At 39.3% G+C, this 20,377-nt stretch overlaps 1 protein-coding gene and 1 pseudogene across 1 annotated transcript in view; one reads left to right on the top strand and one right to left on the bottom strand.

Annotated features, from left to right (window-relative positions):
- Window positions 1–20,377, bottom strand: part of LOC131827828 (small ribosomal subunit protein uS2-like) — a 183,511-nt pseudogene that overhangs the window by 11,546 nt on the left and 151,588 nt on the right.
- Window positions 3,685–20,377, top strand: part of ATP6V0D2 (ATPase H+ transporting V0 subunit d2) — a 44,562-nt gene continuing 27,869 nt past the window's right edge. Inside the window, exons 1-2 of the mRNA XM_059166090.1 lie at window positions 3,685–3,990; window positions 15,354–15,525. Of these exons, the coding sequence (XP_059022073.1) occupies window positions 3,861–3,990; window positions 15,354–15,525 (302 nt within the window). The 5' untranslated portion in view covers window positions 3,685–3,860. The remainder of the gene's footprint in view (window positions 3,991–15,353; window positions 15,526–20,377) is intronic.

Here is a 20,377-nt window from a genome sequence, read left to right as displayed (position 1 = left end):
CTTGCTGTGTCTCTCTCTGTCAAATAAATAAATAAAATCTTTGAAAATAAAATAAAAGAGAAACAAAAACATCCAGAAGATTTCGTAGGAAGCAGCTTGGATCGTCTTTGCTTACTCACTGTCCTAAGAAACCCTTTGTTTTCAGGATAACAGACACTGTACCTCTCCAAGGAGTATCTCGATTTCTTGGAAAAATAAGTTGATCCTCTAATGCTGTGAAGCTAATGACACGAAAGCTATCAAAATTGAAACAGAGTCACCATAAATCCTATATATCTTATAGATAAGCATACACACGTATGTATCTGCTGCAAAACCCCCAAATAACCTCATTCCTCAAATACATTGACCAAATACGGGGTTTCCTAGAGAAACTTAGGGCTAACGACTGTAAGAGCAAGTTAGGTCATTTTAGAAGTCCAGTTCTGGTTGCTCCAGCAAACAGGTCCTCTCAAGGTGTGCTACTGAGCTGCTGAGAGCCAGAAAGATGAGTGAAACACTGTTCCTGGCCTGAAGGGTCCGGTGGTAAAGGATTAGGATTGCAGCAGTTGGTAGAAATGAGAGGAAGAGGCAAAGCCATCGCAATGGTTTCTCTTATTACGTACTTAGTACACACACCTGCATGTGTTAAACATTCTAAGGATTTTATCTCACTTCATCTTTACAGTCAACTGTGAGGTAAGTATTATTGTCCTCATTTTACACATGGAAACACTGGTGCTTAGAGAGAAAGTGACTTACACCCATGCTCTGCCGCAGTCCAAGCTGCTCTCCTAAACTCTGTTGGTCCTTTAAACGCCGAAATGAACATTTTTCTTTTGTTTGCACCGTGGGGACGCATTTATAAAGAAGCTCCAGATGCGTGTCCCTGCACTGGGTTTCCCCTCTCTCTCATGAGTTGGATCTCATCTCTGATGAGTAACTTTAACAGGAATGAGACTTTTGTTTAAAGATTGATTATTTATTTATTTATTTGACCGAGAGCGACATAGCGAGAGAGAGAACACCAGCAGGGCCAGGGGAAGAGGGAGAAGCAGGCTTTCCGCTGAGCAGGGAGCCCGATGTGGGGCTCGATTCCAGGACCCTGGGATCATGACTTGAGCTGAAGGCAGATACTTTGTGATGGAGCCACCCAGGCACCCCAGGAATGAGACATTTTTGTTTGTGCAAAGTTTGAAGGATTATGTGAAGAGAAGAAATTGGCCTGCCTCATTCATGAATTTTGTAATCACAGGGGAAGTTGGTGTCTATCATTGTTTTTTTATTCTGTAGTCTTTTAAGTAACCTCTACACCCAACGTGGGCCTGAAATTCGTGACCCTGAGATCAAGATCACATGCTCTGTGGACTGAGCTGGCAAGGAGTTCCTCTATCTATCATTTTAAAGAAACACTGGAACTTAGCTCTCCATATAAATGTAAAAGATGGCAAATTAAAAAGTCTTTTTGGGGACACCTGGGTGGCTCAGTCGGTTGGCTCAGGTCATGATTCCAGGGTCCTGGGATCAAGTCCCACATTGGGCTCCATTGGGCAGGTGGGGAGACTGCTTCTCTCTCCACCTCTGCCAGCTGCTTGTACCCTTGCTCTCTCGCTCTCTGACAAATAAATAAATAAATAAAATCTTTAAAAAGTCTTTTTGCACACACACATACACAAAATTCTCTTTTGAGCATGTTGACAAGCGAGGCTAGCTCTGGGCAAAACTATCATGAGGGTTGCGTGTTGTACCATAAGTGTTTAACAACTGGCTCTCCTCCCAAAATATGTGTCTATATGTTTAGGATAATTTTTACTATGATAAAGAATGTATGCCAATTTACAAATAACAATAAAATAATACTCTGTATTGTAAATTCCATACGGTCGATCAATTTTCACAGAATGCTTTCATTGATCTTTGTTCAACTCCAGTATCTGTAGTCAAACTTCGGTTTCAACCAACAGATAAATTCAGTTACAAGATGAATGGTGGTTGATGGGTTTGTTTACACTAAAGAGTAGAATGAAAGTGAAACAATAAAGACATATATCAGGACTTCACTTAGTCCTTATTACCGGAATCCTGTCTTTGCTAAATCATGTAATGGTTTTTGAATACTGAAAGACTATTTCCCCCAAATTTGTGATTCACAATCTAATAGCTAGAGAGATAGCACATACTTTTGAGTTTAATTTGCATTGTTAACATTTTCTCAAGTCTAGACAAACAACCAGCAATAAATCAAGCCCTGATTTATACCATTTGGCTACTTCCCTGTTCTAAACACTCCCACCATGGTAAACTTCAAACTACAATAATGTTATCATTAAACCTTTACTTGAAAAAAAATGCTTGGTAACAAGCCATTACACAGAAATCTATCATATATCTACAACAGACATAACCTCAAGTGCATAAATTATAGTAATATGCTGAAATGATTAGGGAATGATGAATTTGTTTTATAATTTATTTAATTGTAAGTTTATATTAAATTGAACTGTATAAAATTACTGATAGGCAACCATTTTTTTGATCTACAAAGGTTAAATTCATACAATTCAACCTAAAACATACTCCGGGAGTTTGAGATGGTGGAATTATTGGAGGGAGGGTTGGATAATGATGATGGTAATCAAAAGAGCCTTTACGGTTTATTAAATTAAGCTTTCAAAGTGCTGGACACTGTGCTAAACCAAGTCTGGCTATCTGTGATTTTTCAAAAACTACAACAGAATTTCTTATGATTCCATCTTATCTAGCTTCTCCCAGTTGGAAAATATTGAGACAGAGACTGGAGAATTTCTAACACTTTTAATTCAGTTAAGAATTTGACACAATATATATGAAAGTGAAACACTGTATATGTAAAATAGCATTCAGGATATTTGACACAATTTTTGAGCTAAGTATAGGAGAGAACAAGCACTCTTTTTGGAGCATGAAACTCAGTAATTGTCCTGGCTTAATTAAGTACTTACTGTATTACCACCTGTGCATTTTGAGCTGTCTCACAGATTCTAAGATCTTGTTTCTTATCTGTGATTTGGGTAATAATATTATCTGCCCAGATACTTGTTCTAGTGATTGTGACATTTAAATGGGAAAAGAAAATAAAGAGTGCCTTATGAATGGTCCAATTTTGCAAAGGTAGAGACTTATAGAATCACAGCTCTGTGTATTTGCCTCCAGGATATCTTTCTGGGCTCAGCTCCCAGACTTGGGGCTGGGGGCAGGGGCTAGGGAGCGGGGGCGGGAGCGGGGGAGGGTGGATGAGGGGGGTTAAGAGCTATCAACTTTAGCAGTGTTAAGACATTACTAAACATTTATTTTATCAACAACTGCATTGCTGAATTAGCTTCTCAGGATTCTTCCAACTGCCTGCTCCCAACAGATCTATTTACAAAACATAATTTTTAAAAAGAGAAAAAAAGCCCTCCCTTTGTCCTCAAGAAATTCAGGACAAATGCAATTCACAATGGAAAAACTCCAAAGCTCACATGGGGGGAGGTATGTTCACGGAGACTTCAGGTGTTTCAGGACTTGCAAGGGCACCGCTGGGAGGGGACCAGCTCCCCTGCAAGGGAAAGAGCAGAGACCTGACCCTCCCTCTCTCCTACTCCACTTCTCCCTGTGGCGGTTTGCTTTGGGTTTATTGGACTTATCTCGCTGACTCACTGTTGCTGTGAAAACACGGATGAGCATGCTGTTGAAAGTGGCAGAAACCAGAGGAAACTAGTCACGAAAACCCTGACTCTCAGCTGATAGATTTTTTTCCTGATAACTGCCACTCCTACTTTTTTCCAGACTAGAAGAGGGTTTCAGGAGCAAACCAGCAGCCAAAGCTGCTTCAGCCCAAATTGACTGGGATCTCTTTCCCCATGCTTGAGGGCGCCGAGTTCTACTTTAACGTGGACCATGGCTACCTGGAAGGCCTGGTGCGAGGGTGCAAAGCCAGCCTCCTGACCCAGCAGGACTACATCAACCTGGTCCAGTGTGAGACCCTGGAAGGTACGTGCTGCTCTTCTCCCCTTTTACAAGGGGGAAAAGGGAAATGAGGCTGCTCATTGGAAGCATGGAGAAGGGACTGTGTTCCCATGGCCTGAGAGTCCAGAACAGGTTCTTATTCCCTGGGTCCAGACTTCAGGGATCCATAAACTTGGATGGGGAACAAAAAAATTACATCTTGCTTTTCAGTTTTCTCTAAGTAAAATTTCAGCATTTCTTTTTATTATGAATGGAGGCAACAAATCACGGTGGTTAGTACTTTGTCAACAAACAGTAAAAATTCGATATTTTCATATCTCTGTATAATTCTTGCAGATATTTTGAAATATCATAATTTCACAGTTTCATAATTATACTAGATATTAACTTTTTTTTTTTAATTAGAAAGAGAGATCACAAGTAGGCAGAGAGGAAGGCAGAGAGAGAGAGGGAAACAGGCTTTCTGCCGAGCAAAGAGTCCGATGCAGGGCTCAATCCCAGAACCCCGAGATCATGAAGGCAGAGGCTTACCCCACTGAGCCACCCAGGCACCCCAGTATTGCACTTATTCTTTAATCTTGGTATTTAATCTCTTAAGAAAGAAGTACAATGTCATGCTTTTTTTGGGGGGGGGGGGTAGAGCACAGGAGCAAGAGAAGAGGGAGGTGCAGAGGGAGAGGGAGGGAATCTTAAGCAGACTCTGGGCAGAGCTGGATTTCACCCTGAGATCGTAACCAGAGCCAAAATCGAGAGCAGGATGCTCAAACCACACATCTTAAAACATCTTGATAACCATAGTTTAACATATTGTTTTTACTTTGTAATTGTATGTATTTTCATTTCATTATTTATAAATAATATTTGCAGAAGGACTTAGTCAAAGTGCCCAGGGGTGAATGTCCCCCCACCAAATGCTAAGAAACTTGGGCTAGAAAATTTTATTCTATATCCAGTTTCTCAGTATATATTGATAGGAGATTTATTTGAGGTTTCTCTTTAACTGAAGCTTCAGGAAAAAGCCAAGAGATGGGTGGGTGGTGAGGCCAGCCCTGTATTCAAAAGTACTGACCTTGACCTCTGCCCTATCTAGGTAGGGTGACCTAAGGCTCCTGGCCTCTGAGGCTGAGTCCTCACTTGTAAAATGCAATGGTAATGTCTGCTTTGCTTGCTTTGTTTGGAGAAATAAATGAAGTAATACCTGAGAGATACATTAGAAACCATGAAGCACTATGTAAATGGAAAATACTTTTTTAAAGCACTTTATTGAGGTATGATTGACAGACATAAAACTGTATATATTTAATGTATGCAACCTGATGAGATTAGAGGCAAGTATACCTTCATGAAACCATCAGCATCATCAATGCCATAAATCTATCCATGACCTACAAAAGTTTCTTCCTGCCCTCTGTTATTTGTGTGTGTGTGTGTGTGTGTGTGTGTGTGTGTGTGTGTGTGTGTATTAACTACTTTCTGTAGGCTATCCAGTAGCTTTCTGGGACTTATTTACCTTGTGTTTCTGAAACTTCATACCTATTGACTTATACCTCTACATTTCTCCCTTTATTCTGGAAATCATCTTTCAGCTACAATATTTTCAAAACTTCACCAAAGATTTCACATCTGTAATACAGTATTTTTATTATAAAAATAGCTACACTAGTTCATTTTGAAATGTACTTATAAAATCAACATATGTCAATAATAAGGTGCTTTAAGACCACAAGATTATTCTAGAGAAAACAGGGAAGCAATATGGATCGAAACTCCTAGGAAAGGTGTTAAAAGCAAAAACAAAACAAACCAGAAGGTGACTTGGCAGAAGCTGGGGTCCTGGGTCACTTGTTTGTGGTTCTGAGCAGTTAGAGCCAGAGTTAAGGCAGAGCTGGTCAGTCTGAGTTAGATGTTCTCCTTTCCCTAGCAGTGGAGGCAGCTAGAAAAATCTTTCAGATGATAAATAGTTCTGTTAGCTGCAAATAATCACAATATAATTCCAACCTCTAAACCACATTAGCTTATTAAATGAGGAGTTTGGTGACTGGAGAATGTGAATCGTGTACAGAAAATCTGTGCAAGTATGGTGGTAACTTCATAGTGTGATAGATAGTAACTACACTTACTGCGGTGAACATTTCATTAGGGTGTATACTTGTGGAATCACTGTGTCCTAAACCTGTAACTAATATAATGTATGTCAGCTATACTTAAATAAAAAGAGAAAATGTACTTAAACTGAAGTACAGAAAGTGAGTGAATGCAGGGAAGAATGAGTGTTTCTAACAGAAGCCACTTGAAAGAATTGTACTTAGTTTTCAGTCAAGTTTTTACTTTTTTAATTTTTTAAAGTTTCTTTATTTAAGTCATCTCTACACCCAACATGGGGCTTGAACTCATGACCCCAAGGCCAAGAGTCTGAGCTCCGCCAACTGAGCCAGCCAGGCACCTCCAGCCAAGCTTTTAAATGAGCTAAAGAATGCAAATTTTAACACAAACAATACATAAAATGCCTAAAATGTGATACGAAATCACGTTTAGCCAACTCACTAAATAACCCTCCGCTTCAATTTGGGAGAGAAAAAAAAAGGTTTCAGACCCTCTTGAAGACGTGAAGAAAGAATCTTCTTAGAAAATACAGAGGTGCATGCATACAGAATTTTCCATGTACTATCAGGGGTCATGGACCACCCAGAGCTGTCCCTGCGCTCTCTTAAGAAACCCTGGCACCTACACCATTGCTTTCTTGTCCTTGTGCCTCAGCTTTTATCTTACTTCCCTCCTAATAATATATTTTTTTCAACCATTCATTTCACAACTATGTTTGAATCTGTGGGCCAGTCTGTTTGGAGACTCCCAGGAATATCAGGTGTGTGAGTCATTAGCCGCACGTTCTAATGGCTGCTGAGAAAAGAAATCTAAATAAGGATTTCACGTCTGCAGGTGACAGTTGAGCACACCGATGCTTAAAATGGTCGCGGCCGGTCTGACACTCTAGTCAAGGAGTGCAGGCATATCCACATCTCTTTTTCCACTAAAATGTCCATGTCTCCTGAGCATGAACTGAAAATAAATGATTATTGTCTATGTTGATACCATTTTTTTTTTAAGATTCTATTTATTTATTTGACAGACAGAGGGAGAGCGTAGGAAGAGGGAGTGACAGGCAGAGGCAGAGGGAGAGGGAGAAGCAGATTCCCTGCCAAGCAGAGAGCACTGTGCTGGGCTGCATCCAAGGACTCCGGGATCATGACTTGAGCCTAAGACAGACACTTAACAGCCGAGCCACCAGGCACCCCAGCTCCATTTTGATAACGAAAATAATAAGGTCTGCTCTACTGATTATTCCATAGGATGTTGGGAAATAACTTGTGAAAAGCAATGCAACTGTTGCATATGCAAATGTGCTGAGAGAAACCCAACCGTCTCCTGAGCTGGATTTCTCGAAAATTGAGAAGAGGGGCAGCAGGCTGGCTAAATCAGTAAAACATGTGACTCTTGATCTTGGGCTTCTTAAGTTCACGCCCCTTATTGGCTGTAGAGATCACTTAAAAATAAAATATTTTTTAAAAGAAAGTTGGAGGGGCTCCTGGGTGGCTTAGTGGGTTAAGCCTCTGCCTTTGGCTCAGGTCATGATCTCAGGGTCCTGGGATTGAGCCCCACATCCGGCACCCTGCTCAGCAGGGAGCCTGCTTGCCCCTCTCTCTCTTCCTGCTTGTAATCTATCTCTCTCTCTCTCTGTCAAATAAATAAATAAATCTTTTTTTAAAAAAAAGAGAGACTTGGAGAAAAGAAATCAAGGTCATTTATTGGAACAGATGTTAAGGACTTTGGGATTTCTATTTACGTTTGCACAAAATATGCCTTGTACCAGTAATGGATGAAGAAGAGTAGGTAAGACTGTCGCTGTGGCACCCTATGTTGACACAGACACTTTCTGCAAAAGAAAAGCTAACGTAGCAAAGATTAAATTTGCCTTTAGTCTTTTCAAGTTCTCTAGACTTCAGAAGTGTTCTGATACTGACAAATTATTTTAGAATTACTTAGAAAGAATACATATGATTTCAGGTAAATTTAGAAGAGAAAATGAAGATTGTCTAGCAAAGCTTTGAAACGTCCTAGAATTCATTCTTGTGCTTAACTGCGTATATAATTGTGCCAGTGTGATCAGAAATACTCATCTGTTCCAAGATCTGCCCCTGACTCACAGTGACCTGAATCAGATGCTAGGACACTCAGTGACTCAGTCCTTCCCAGAGACAAAAGAGCAAGGCTAGTGCACGTGGCGCGTCCCACTGGTAGTGCTAGAACTCTGTACCATATGGAAACTTTAAAACCTTTAAAAGTGACTTTGCAGCGAAATAATAATGCTAAAAGGACATGAAATACTCTTTTAGAGAATTAACACTTTTTTTTAAGAATTAAGACTTTGTTTTTTTAGAGCAACTTTTTAAGCTAACAGCAAAGTTGAGGAGAAAGTACCGAGATTTCCTGTACACCCCCGGCCTCTACACCCGCACAGCCTCACCATTGTCAGCATTCCCCACCACAGCCTAGGGGCGCATTTGTTATAATCGAAGAACCTGCACTGATGCATCATAATACTCAGAGTCCATAGTTTACCTTGTGGTTTACTCTTGGTGTTACACACTACGAGTTTGGACAAATAGATAATGACATGTATCTGTCATTATGGTATCATACAAAATACTTTCACTACCCTAAAAGTACTCTGTTGGACCTGTTCTGGCAATCACCAGTCTTTTTACTGTCTCATAGTTTGCCTATTCCAGAACGTGGTATAGTTAGAATTATACAGCATGCAGCCTTTTCATATTGGTTTCTCTCACTTAATAACATGCATTTTTTCCATTTCTTTTGATGGCAATATGGCTATTTTCATTAGAATTATTTTTTAAGATTTTATTTATCTATTTGACAAACAGAGATCACAAGTAGGCAGAGAGGCAGGCAGAGAGAGGGAGAGAGGAGGAAGCAGGCTTGCCGCCGGGTAGAGAGCCCGATGCGGGCTCCATCCCAGGACCCTGAGACCATGACCTGAGCTGAAGACAGGCTTTAACCCACTGAGCCACCCAGGTGCCCCCATTAGAATTTTTTAAATGACAAATAAGACTGTTAAATATTCGTTCCTCTTCAAAAAAGACAAGATGGTAAAGTTAACACTTTAGAGCTCTAGAATTTAGTACTTGATATTTTCTAAAATACATGGTGAGAAGTGTCTGCTGGCTCTGTGGATTGAACCTTTCCTTTGTCCTCTCTGCTATATTTTTTTAAAAGGGGATGAGGGACTCTGATTCTATCGTACTAACAATTACGTCCCTTTAGGGGGCACGACCTTCCTTCATTTCCAATAGGAATTAATTTATAACAACATGTTAAGCATTTCTAGCTAGAGTTGAGGAAGTAAAACTAAATAAGATATAATCCCTGCCCTAAAAGGGCTCCCACTCTGGAGAATAAAAATATTGAAAAATAAGAACTCTTAATAGGGGCAATTTGGGCAATACCTATCAAAATTCCAAAGGCATATACACTTGGCCTAGGATTTCATATAGCATTGTTTAGAATAGCCAATGATGGAAGCAAATCAAATGTCCATCTGCAGGGAACTGATTAAACAAATTATATAACATTCACATAACAGAATATTCTGCAGCTATTAAAGGAAAAAAAAAAGAAGGCATGAGGATACCCCCTTAAGAGGACTGATATGGAAAGACCACCAAGCTCTATTAAGGGAGGAAAGCAACAGGAAGAACTATGTGTGGTATAGTACTCTTTAGTAAAAAGGCAGATAAATTTAAAAATACATTTTCTATATGATGGTCTAGATACTGAAAGGATCCAACAGAAACTAAAAATAGTAATTACCTGCACCTAGGAGTGAGTGGGTGGCGGTGGTTGACAAGTTTAGACGACTTTTCACTTTTTTACCTATATTTATACCTACTATCTATTTTTAAAGGAAAAAAATATATATATAGGAGGAAGACTTAATTCAAAGAACTTTCTTCATGCTCCCTTAAATACTACTTGTGCCTCTAATTATAGCACTTTTCCACCTTGTATTAAAAATGCATATCCAATGCCGTCACTTTCCTGTTCAGAAATACTTCAATGGCTTTCATCAGGCAGGATCAACTTCACCCTTGGTTCAAAAGGGTGGAGGAGTCTTGCTGATCTCTACCTTGCAAGCATTTCCTCAGAACCCTCCTACCTTTTGTAAAGTTCTTCCTTCAGTCACAAATTCCATTCTCTATCCTGTTTGCCTAGAGAACACTCATTCCTCTTTCCAGTCTCCACTCAGGTTACTTCCTCTGTAAATCGTTTCCTACTGCAGACATGTTGGGGTACAGTTGACAACCCCTAACTTCATACTCTGTTGTACCTTATGAAGGACCTGATTCTGTGACATTTGTATAGATGTGTCAGACCAGGGGTGTACCTTTGTCTTGCTTGATTATCTTGCACACTGAATTAACAGTTAAGGACTTAACTCATAAACTAATAAATGAATCTATCTCCTTCTGTGTTACAAGCTTCTTTAAGGGCAGTAAACATCAGTATGTGAGGCCACTGAAGTGTCAGATAGGTTGGGGGGGGGGATACTTTTATGTTGTATATGTTTATCAGATGTATACTTGAAATACCTTACAGTTTTATTTGTCAGATGCACTTCAGTAAAGCTGAAATTTTAAAAAGAAATACCCATTTTTTTAAAAAGGGGGTAGAGACTGTCTACTTTGCTGTCCTAGTTCCCTGGCCCTAAGGCTATGTTTTGCACATAGAAAGAATCTGAAAACTCACATTAGAAAAGTGTACATGTTTGGGTTCAAGTCCTAGCAATTCCATTCTCTGGCTGTAGGATATTAAGCCAGACTGCTTAACTTTTAACATGGTGTTTTCTTATCTGATCCTTAGATTATATCTCCCTGGCCTAACTCCCAGTTATCAGGAGCATCAGAAATTTCTGAAAATGTTTTGTAAACTGCTAATCATAAGAATTCCTAGGAATTCATAAGCCCCTCCCTGAACAACTGTGTGTATACAACAAGAACTAGTTTTCCCTCTTTTGCTAGACTTTTGAATTCCTCAAATAATTCTTCCCATCTCATAGTATGATTAATGGTGTTTCATATATGGTCCTATGTAGCTGATTGTGTTCTTCAGAGAGCACCTGTTTGGTGCATAAGAGCCAGAATGAGGAGTTTCAATCCTGATAACATGCATGGAATTATATAATGAAGTGCTATATGGCCCTAGGTGTTTTGTTGTTTGGGGGTTTTGGGGGGTTTTGTTTGTTTGTGGTTTTTTTAAAGATTTTATCTATTTATTTGACACACAGAGAGAGAGCGCGTCTGCGAGAGAGAGATCACAAGCAGGCAGGCGGGGGTGGGGGGGGGAAGCAGGCTCCCTGCGGAGCAGAGAGCCCGATGCAGGGCTCAATCCCAGGACCCTGAGATCATGACCTGACCAAAGGCAGAGGCTTAACCCTCTGAGCCACCCCGGTGCCCCTGTTGTTTTGTGTGTGTGTGTGTGTGTGTGTGGTGTTTTGTTTTGTTTTGTTTTGTTTTTAAGATTTTATTTATTTGAGAGAGAGAGTGTGTGAGAAAGAGAGCGAGCGAGCCCAAGCGGGGGGAAGTGGCAGAGGGAGCGGGAGAAGCAGACCCCTGACTGAGCAGAGACTCCGATGTGGGACTTGATCATGAGGATCATGACCTGAGCTAAAGGCAGACATTTAACTGACTGAGCCAGCCAGGAACCCCAGGGTCGTAGGTTTTAATCAGAAATTAAAATCTACTGGGACACCTGGGTGGCTTAGTTGGTTAAGCGGCTGCATTCGGCTCAGGTCATGATCCCAGCGCCCCACATGGGGCTCCTTGCTCGGCAGGGAGCCTGCTTCTCCCTCTGCCTCTGCCTGCCACTCTGTCTGCCTGTGCTCACTCTCTGACAAATAAATAAATAAAATCTTTAAAAAAAAAAAAAAAAGAAAGAAATTAAACCTACTAATATTTGAAGCTAATCTATGTGATAAAAATTGTATTGGGTGACATAAAGAATATGATAAACAAAATATTATGCACTCCCTAAACAGCTCTCTAGTTGAGAAGATATCATAAATAAGTAAAAACAATAAAAGTTCTAAAATACAAGAACAATTTAAACCTATAGATCAAACATATATTCAAAAGCAAAGTAGATCTCCAGGGCTATAAGCTAGGAAAATGCCAGTGAGATGTTAGCAAACAGTGTTGAGGTGGCTGGGCGTTCTGGGCCAGGAGGGAAAATTAATGAACTACAGATTCCTGTATTTAAATAAAAGCATATGGGTGAGGAGTAAACCAGTTTGGCTGCAGTACTAGAATACCTGAAGATAAGGCCGGAATTTAGGCTGGGAAAAAAATCTTGAAGGACCTTGGAGATCTGATTGTGGAGCTTTAGGAAAATGAATGAGGCCAAGAGTCATGTCTGAATCTTCAGTCAAGTACTTGCAAGCATAGAAAACATAAACATACTTCTCTGGGCCTCAGTTTCTTCATCTATGAAATGGGAATATTTGCTCAAGTTAAGAGATAATGTCCATGAGAGCCATTCTGTCAGTAGTAAAACGTTACAAATTTAGCAAAGTCCTTTTAATCTGCCTACAACTGTCAGTGACTCCAAGATTCCAAATAATTCTTAGGAAAGATTGAGTTTGAGGCAGGGAGTGCAGGAGGAGAAGGGAGCTTGGGAGATTCAATTTAAGAGCTCACGGCAGTAATCTTGATGTCAGGTGGCCATTCTAAACCAGGGGCACGTGGAGTGGAAACCAGAGAGGGCAATAAAGAACAGTGCAAGGGATTGGGAGTAAGAAAGCTCTATCACCGTAAGAAATGCAGTAAATTAAGCAAAAATGGAGGGAGACGTCCTGGTTTTACAGAAATTGGTATATGTACTAAAATCCGAGTAATTACAAAATCTGATGGCTGATGCCAGTGTATTCGCTGAGAATATTCTGGTGTAGACAGTAAGAACCAAAGTCTTTAGCCTGCTGAATCAGATGATCGCTGAAGTAGGTGGGTAAAAGGGAGAAGAGAAAAGGGAACATCATGGAGTAGCTCCTCCATAGGAGTGCTGGCTCTTCACTTACCTCCACTTGTTTAATCCCCACATCAACCCAAAAGCATGGATTCTGTATCCATTTGATAGGTGAAGAAACAGAGTTCAGAAAAGCCAGGTAACTTCTAAAGTTCAGCGCCTGCAGGGTGTAGGGAAAAGGCAGGGGATGGCTCAAGAAAACACCCCTTGTGGGTTCTTCTCGAAGGTGTTTCCTTGGCATAAAACCTACCTGGAGTGTGAAAGGTTTGGATGTTCACTTTTAGAGAGAGCCCCAGACTGGAAGCTGCACAGGGAAAAAAAAAAAAAAATTACCATGTTCTAAAACTAATCTGACCAGCAGGTTAGTAGAATTAATCATGATGTCCCAGAGCCTCAACCTACCTCACTAACCAAGTGATCTCCAAGAATTCACTGACCCTAGTGACTGCAAGCCACAGAGGACACATTTTTATGCTGCCCCATAGACACACATGCACATGTGTGGGTGCTACGCTGTGTTATATGCTCATATTGTTACAATGGCTTAATCTAATACTTCCATTCTTTGCCATTTGGGACCTATTAAATTGATTCAGTTGGTAGTGATCCCAGTTTGGAAAACATTCCATTTCCTTATTTGAATAAAAAAGAAAAAACGTCACTTCTCTGGATAAAAAAGTGGTGTAATTTTCCAAAGTGTGCTCTGTGGTGGCTTCATTGTTTCCTAGTGGCTTGGGAGGTTCTGAACATACTCTTCAAAAAATCACTCAAAGTAATGTGTTAAAGGCTTTCAGTTCCTACAGCTAAGAAGCCTGTTTATTCCAAATTTATTTGACCACAGAGTCCTTTTTATTACATACCTATTTAAATAAGCGCTTGGGGAAATGCAGAGAAAAAATTACGTGAGCCCATTTTGAAAACTATACAACTATAAGCATTGTTGATATTATTAGCAGTCTGTTACCATCTCAGAGCAAACATTTCAGATTTTGAGATTCTCTGAGAATCTCAGTGCAAGGGTCCTTTGGATTGTTTTGGTGCTGGGGAAAAAGGGTTCCTTCTATTTCATTTGTTTTTCCATTGACTACGGTATTACATGATTGCTGTGGGGTCTGAAACACTTGAGACGTTGAATTTCAGGATCTCACTGGCAGCTGAAAGGTTTGGGAGTTATTTTGCTTAAAAGAAACATATGCCGCATGAGCAAAATATCATGGTTTTGAAAGAAATAACATTTGTGTTTCTTCTGTTGGCAAATATTCCTCAGTGCTGAGAAAGCAAACTGTCAAACTGTATAAAAAATCTGAGCTGCCAAAAGAAAAGCCAAACAAGACATGCCCCCCCCCAAAAAAGTATGTATTTTTTTTAATTAAATAAGTACTTGAACTAGTAAATTCTGCAGTCAGATAAAGAATATTTCAGTGCATAATCTTCTCCAGGTACTAAGGAAACATGCCTGTCCTCTGAATCTCAGATACTTTACAATCACTTGAGAGCCTAATTGCAAATTCACCGTCTGATCAGCTAATGTAGCAATCAGTTCATAGCCAACAAGGGCTCCCAGTAAGCCTCCGGATAAAAAGGAAGCCATGCCAAGGCCAAGCCCCCTGTTCCTGGGGACAACCTCCTGCTTACTGGTCTTTCTTACCTCTCCTCCTATCCCACATAATGCTTCAGCACTTACCTAGCATTGAAAAACATTGGCATTTACAGGATGCCTGGTGTGGTCTTCTGGAAATGATGTTGGGTTTTAAGAGTAAGGAGAGCCATCTCCCAATTCAACCCTTATTTCTCTACAACTCTACCACTTAGCCCCCACTGAGACTCAATTTCTGCATCTATACTAAAAGGATATTATTGATTGCCCATTCCACCTCTCGTACCCATGGTAAATATTACTAATAAATTTCTTGTTTCCATCAAGCAAGATGAAGCTTTAGGATTCTTCTCAACAGCTTTCTGAGCAGTTAGTCCCAAATGACTACAACTGGCTCAGGTAAACTTAGGACTAGGTGGTTGTTAGTGTTCTTTTCAACTGTATTAAATAGTTCTAGATTGTTTTGATAACTGAGTTTGTTGTTTTTGTACTAGAATATCTGTACTAACACTGAATTTTTTATTGCTTTAGAGAGTGACACTCAAGGCTAAATCATACAGAGGCATACACATCTAATAAGATAATAATAATTTAATATACATTTATCATAAAGTCACAATAAATTCAATTAATGTTGCAAAAGCTATGTATGCATGTTCAAACTTTAATCTGATTTGAGGTTTCATTTAATTTTCAGATGTGAAAATTCATCTCCAGACCACTGACTATGGCAACTTCTTGGCTAATGAAACAAATCCACTTACTGTTTCCAAAATTGACACGGAGATGAGGAAAAAGCTATGCAGAGAATTTGAATACTTCCGGAATCATTCCCTGGAACCCCTGAGCACATTTTTTACCTACATGACGTAAGTGGTAGCAGGAAGCCCAATTAATCTCCCGTGTGATTGTGCAAATGACTCCTAACAGTTAGGAGTAATGCCCTCCTAACAGGTAGGGCATTAGGCTGGCATGAAGCTTAAAACCCTTTTTCTTTTTTGTAAGTTTGAATACATTCAGATTTTCACAACTAATAAACTCATGGAGCCACATATTCACTGTTGGAAAAGAGATTTCATTCATTTCTAAACATGATTATGTAGGTGATGGCAGCCTCCACATAAAGGCCTGGTTTCAGGGCTGGCTGGCTGGCTTGGTTGGTAGAGCATGCAACTCTTGGTCTCAAGGTCATGAGTTCAAGCTCCACACTGGACCTAAAGATTAGTTTAAAAAAAAAAAAGTGTTTTCAGTTTTCATTTTAAGAAAAATGGTAAGTGTGCTATTAAAAGGTTCTGCCTGCTGATACTGAAAGTAAATACTATGTGACATTTTGGATCACTTGTCAGGCTAGAGCTGAAACATCAAAGTTGTTGGTAAAGCCATATCTACCCTTTCCTGATTCCCCTTGCAACAGCAGAATAACTCCCATCATAGTTATATATGTTTCACTTTTTTCAATTTCCATAACCAGTAGTTTCAATATCTCACTGTCAAGGATTTTCATTCTAAAAATGCTTCAATTTCCATATAGTAATGAATTGTACTTCTATTAATCCAGTTAATAAATCCTGTCCAGGGCTCAAAACTTTGGGCCTCTCCAGTTGTTCTAATAGATAGCCTGGGAACAAATGTCCACAGTAGATGAGCTGATTATTATGTATATACCATTCCAATGTAATATACACAGATATGTATACTAGACCTGGGCCCTAGACTGGATTAGAAAAGTATAAAATAAAAATATTCCTCTGTTCCACATGTCCCCTTCTGCACTCGATTCCTTTCCCCAAAAGTAAATGCTTCCATTTCATATGTATTTTCTAGTAAAATACTTAGAGTTAAGTATGTTCATTGATACTCACTCAACCCACCCCACTTCCATACTTCAAATTTATGCAAATGGGGTCATATTCTTTCTACACTTTTTTCCCACATGGTACTTCTTAGATGTATCCTTGTCAATATCATTCTTTTTACAACTGCCTAGAATTCCATTTTGATATATATCATGACTCAATTTACCAGGAAACTATTAACAAATAACTCATTTTTTTCCAATGCAAAAAGTATTGCAACTAGCCTATTACTGTGTAGGTCTTGAATTTATTTTTAAGATATATTTTTAGCAGTGGAAGTAGTGAATTGAAGGAGTGTTCTTTTTTTATTTTTGTAAATTTTGCTAAGTTGTACTCAACAAAAGTGGCACCAGTTTGTACCCCCAAAACAGTGCATGAGAAAGCCTGTGTCCTTACACCATTACCAAGATTGAATATTATCTTTTTAGTTTTTGCCTGTCCAATAGGTTAAAAATTGTATCTTTTGCTTTCATTTATATTTCTTTATTATCAGAATCAAATAATTTTGTAGTTACTAATCATGTGTATTTGCTACCTGACCAAACACTTTGTATTTTTGTTATTAATATATTCAGCAGTTTTTCTTGATAGGGAAGAGCTCTTTGTAAATTAAGAAAGATAGCCCTTCATAATACAGGTTGAAAAATTATTTCCTCAGTGTGATATGATTTAATTTTTATAGCTTTTTTTTTTCCTGTAGAAACATTGAATTTTTTCACTAGCTATACCCATCAATCCTTTCATTTGTTGACTTCTGATTGTTGTGTACTGCTTAGAAAGTCCTTCTCCACTCCCAATTTGTAAGTAAATTTACCTTTTATTTCATTCATTCATTATTGTTGATTTTTTTCTTTTCTTTTCTTTTCTTTTTTTTTTTTTTTTTTGATGTTTCATTTTTAACATTTAAAACCTTTGTTCGTCTAAAATTTATTTTAGTATAGGGAATGAGACTAGGGATTCAGCTCAAATTGTTTTTCCCCAATAGCTATCCATTTATTCCTATACCATGTCTATAAATAAGTAGAAGAGATGACCATAGTTTGAGGCAGGAAGTAATCGTTGGTATACCTGAGGTATGTGATTAGTGCCTATATACCTTGTTTGTGCAATTAGACCTCCTGTCAGTGCTAGAGGCTAAGTTTTTATTTATTGGCAAGACCCCAGGTGCTGATTTTATAAAGAATCACAAATACACAGCTGGTTAGAGATGAAAATTAGGTGTGAACTTGGGTCTACTCAGTCTGAAGCCCAAGCACTTTCTTTGGGAAGGATTCTGGGAAGCCTTCCAAAGATCTGACATTCCTTTTGATCCTGGAAATAGGGTGAAATTTGGATATGAGGGAGAAGGCTGAGCATCTGGGGTTGAAGCATGTAGATGGGAAGGGCATAGCATGCATGGTGAATAACAGGTCAGTTTGGGCAGGAGTGGGCTGCACCAGTAGTGGAGGGGAGCAACAGGGAGAGGAGGTTAGAAAAGTCAGTTCCAGCTAGATAATGCAAGTCTTCAATGGCAGGCTAAGGAAATTGGGCTTTATCACATTGGAGAGGTGTGTGTGTGCGTGTGTGCATGCGCACGTGCACGCGTGTTGGTATCTCCAAGACTCACCCTTAAAAATCTGAAGGGGTGCCTAGCTGGCACAGTCAGTAGAGATTGTGATTCCTGATCTTGGGTTCATGAGTTCAATCCCCTTGTTAGGTGTGGAGCCTACTTAAAAAATATTTTCATACATATATACAACTGAAGCAGAAACCCAAAATGCAAAAGAGACGAAAGAAGAGGCCAGGTCTGCTCATAGGACTCTTACCTCCTCGTAATGGTTGGGGTGAAGAACAAAGTGCTTGGGCTTAGGCTGAGTTAGCTCTGGGTTCATATCTAATCTTCAGTGACTGCCTGGGAGAGAGGCTTTCGAAGCAGCGATGCCTCCGCAAAAATGTCTGACAAGGGTAGTTATGGAAACATCATTAAAGATTGTTCAGACAAGCAAGAGGGCCCTATCTGTGTGGAGGTAGAAATGACAATCAAAATACTGGACAATATTTATGGAATATTACTGCATGCCAAGGCTCTGCTAAGTGCTTTGCAAACATTGTCTCCTTTAAAGCTGACAAATCAGGGTACCTGGGTGGCTCAGTCGTTAAGTGCTACCTTTGGCTCAGGTCATGGTCCTCAGGTTCCTTGGATGGAACTGGATCAGTTCAACTGGATTGAAGTGGATCAGGCTCCCTACTCAGTGGGAGGCCTGCTTCTCCTTCTCCAACTGCCCCTGCTTGTGTTCCCTCTCTTGCTCTCTATCAATAAGTAAATAAAATCTTTAAAAAAATAATAATAAACCTGATAAATCTTAGTTCTTATCCTCACCATTTTGAGGATGAGGAAACTAAAAGTTAATTGCAGCAGCTTGCCTGGGTCACGAATCAACAGATTAAAAAAAAAATTTATTTTAAAATAAAAATAAAATAAACATTGGAAATAGGCTTTGTAAACATCTTTTGCTCAGATTTTAGACAAGTTCAGAAAATCTAACCCATGATAGTAATAGAGGACAGTCCAATTTTGATGGAGTCAGAAAGCTGCCACATTTTGTACTTTCTGCATTGAGAGACGAGTCTCACATGACAGAAACTTGCTCAAAATGTATTAAGAAGTACTTTAGCTCTAAGAATGACTCTGAGTCACTTGGTTAGTGTTTCCTCTTATGTGATGACTCCATGGTTTGGTGTTTCCTAACTATAGAATCTTAAACCTGGGAGAAGCCTTAGCATTAATTAAGCAAGCTTGCTTATTTCACAGAAAACAACCATGTTGATCTAGGTAAAATGTATTCTGTTTCTAGGGGCACTTGGGTGGCTTAGTCAGTTAAGCATCCAACTCTTGATCTCAGGTCTTGATCTCAGGTTGTGAGTTCAAGCCCCATGTTGGACTCCACTTAGAAAAAATAAATAAATAAAATTTAAAAAAGGAAAATCTACTGTTTCTAAAATAAAATTACTTGGGGTGCCTGGGTGGCTCAGTTGGTTGAGCAACTGCCTTTGGCTCAAGTCATGATCCTGGAGTTCCTGGATTGAGTCCCACATCAGGCTCCCTGCTCAGCAGGGAGTCTGCTTCTCCTGCTAACCTCTCTCCTCATGCTCTCTTCTCTCATTAATAAATAAACTCTTTTTTTTTTTTTTTTTTTTTAGATTTTACTCATTTTATTTGACAGACAGAGATCCCAAGTAGGCAGAGAGAGAGAGGAGGAAGCAGGCTCCCTGCCAAGCAGAGAGCCTGATGCGGGGCTCGATCCCAAGACCCTGGGATCATGATCTGAGCCGAAGGCAGAGGCTTTAACCCACTGACCCACCCAGGTGCCCAATAAATAAACTCTTTAAAAAATAAAATAAAATTACTTAAAATTCCAAATATTAACAATGTTTAAAAATTATATATAAGAATACAGGTGGTCACAAAGCCTTGCATATAATATTAATGCAAAAGTGAAAGTAGAAACGTAATTTGGGTGGTATCAGTATTGTTAGTGGTATTGGTAATGGACATGTTTTGACTTATCTACTCTCTCTCTCTCTCTCATCTATAAATTCTTTGAACTAATTCTTTTAGTATCTGTATCTGTACTTACTAGTATGTAATGGGCACTGAATATTTGTTGAATCAGTAGATAATCCCATATTTAGCCACATCTTACACAGAGCTAGAAAATATTTGCAGACTACTCAGAATTTTATATTTTATATACCACTTGAATATTGGATATTTATTGGCCAATATGTTAGGAGTAAAAACCAGATATCATGCCTGCAGATACATTTTGTATAACAGGGTCAGTGTTTAAAGTAATTTAAAAAATGTATTTAGTTGAGCTTGCAT

The sequence above is a fragment of the Mustela lutreola genome, chromosome 3, assembly GCF_030435805.1.
Source record: "Mustela lutreola isolate mMusLut2 chromosome 3, mMusLut2.pri, whole genome shotgun sequence".
In the NCBI taxonomy this organism is placed as follows: Eukaryota; Metazoa; Chordata; class Mammalia; order Carnivora; family Mustelidae; genus Mustela; species Mustela lutreola.
The sequence above is the reverse complement of the archived record's forward strand: the minus strand, read 5'-3'. Positions and strand labels throughout refer to the sequence as shown.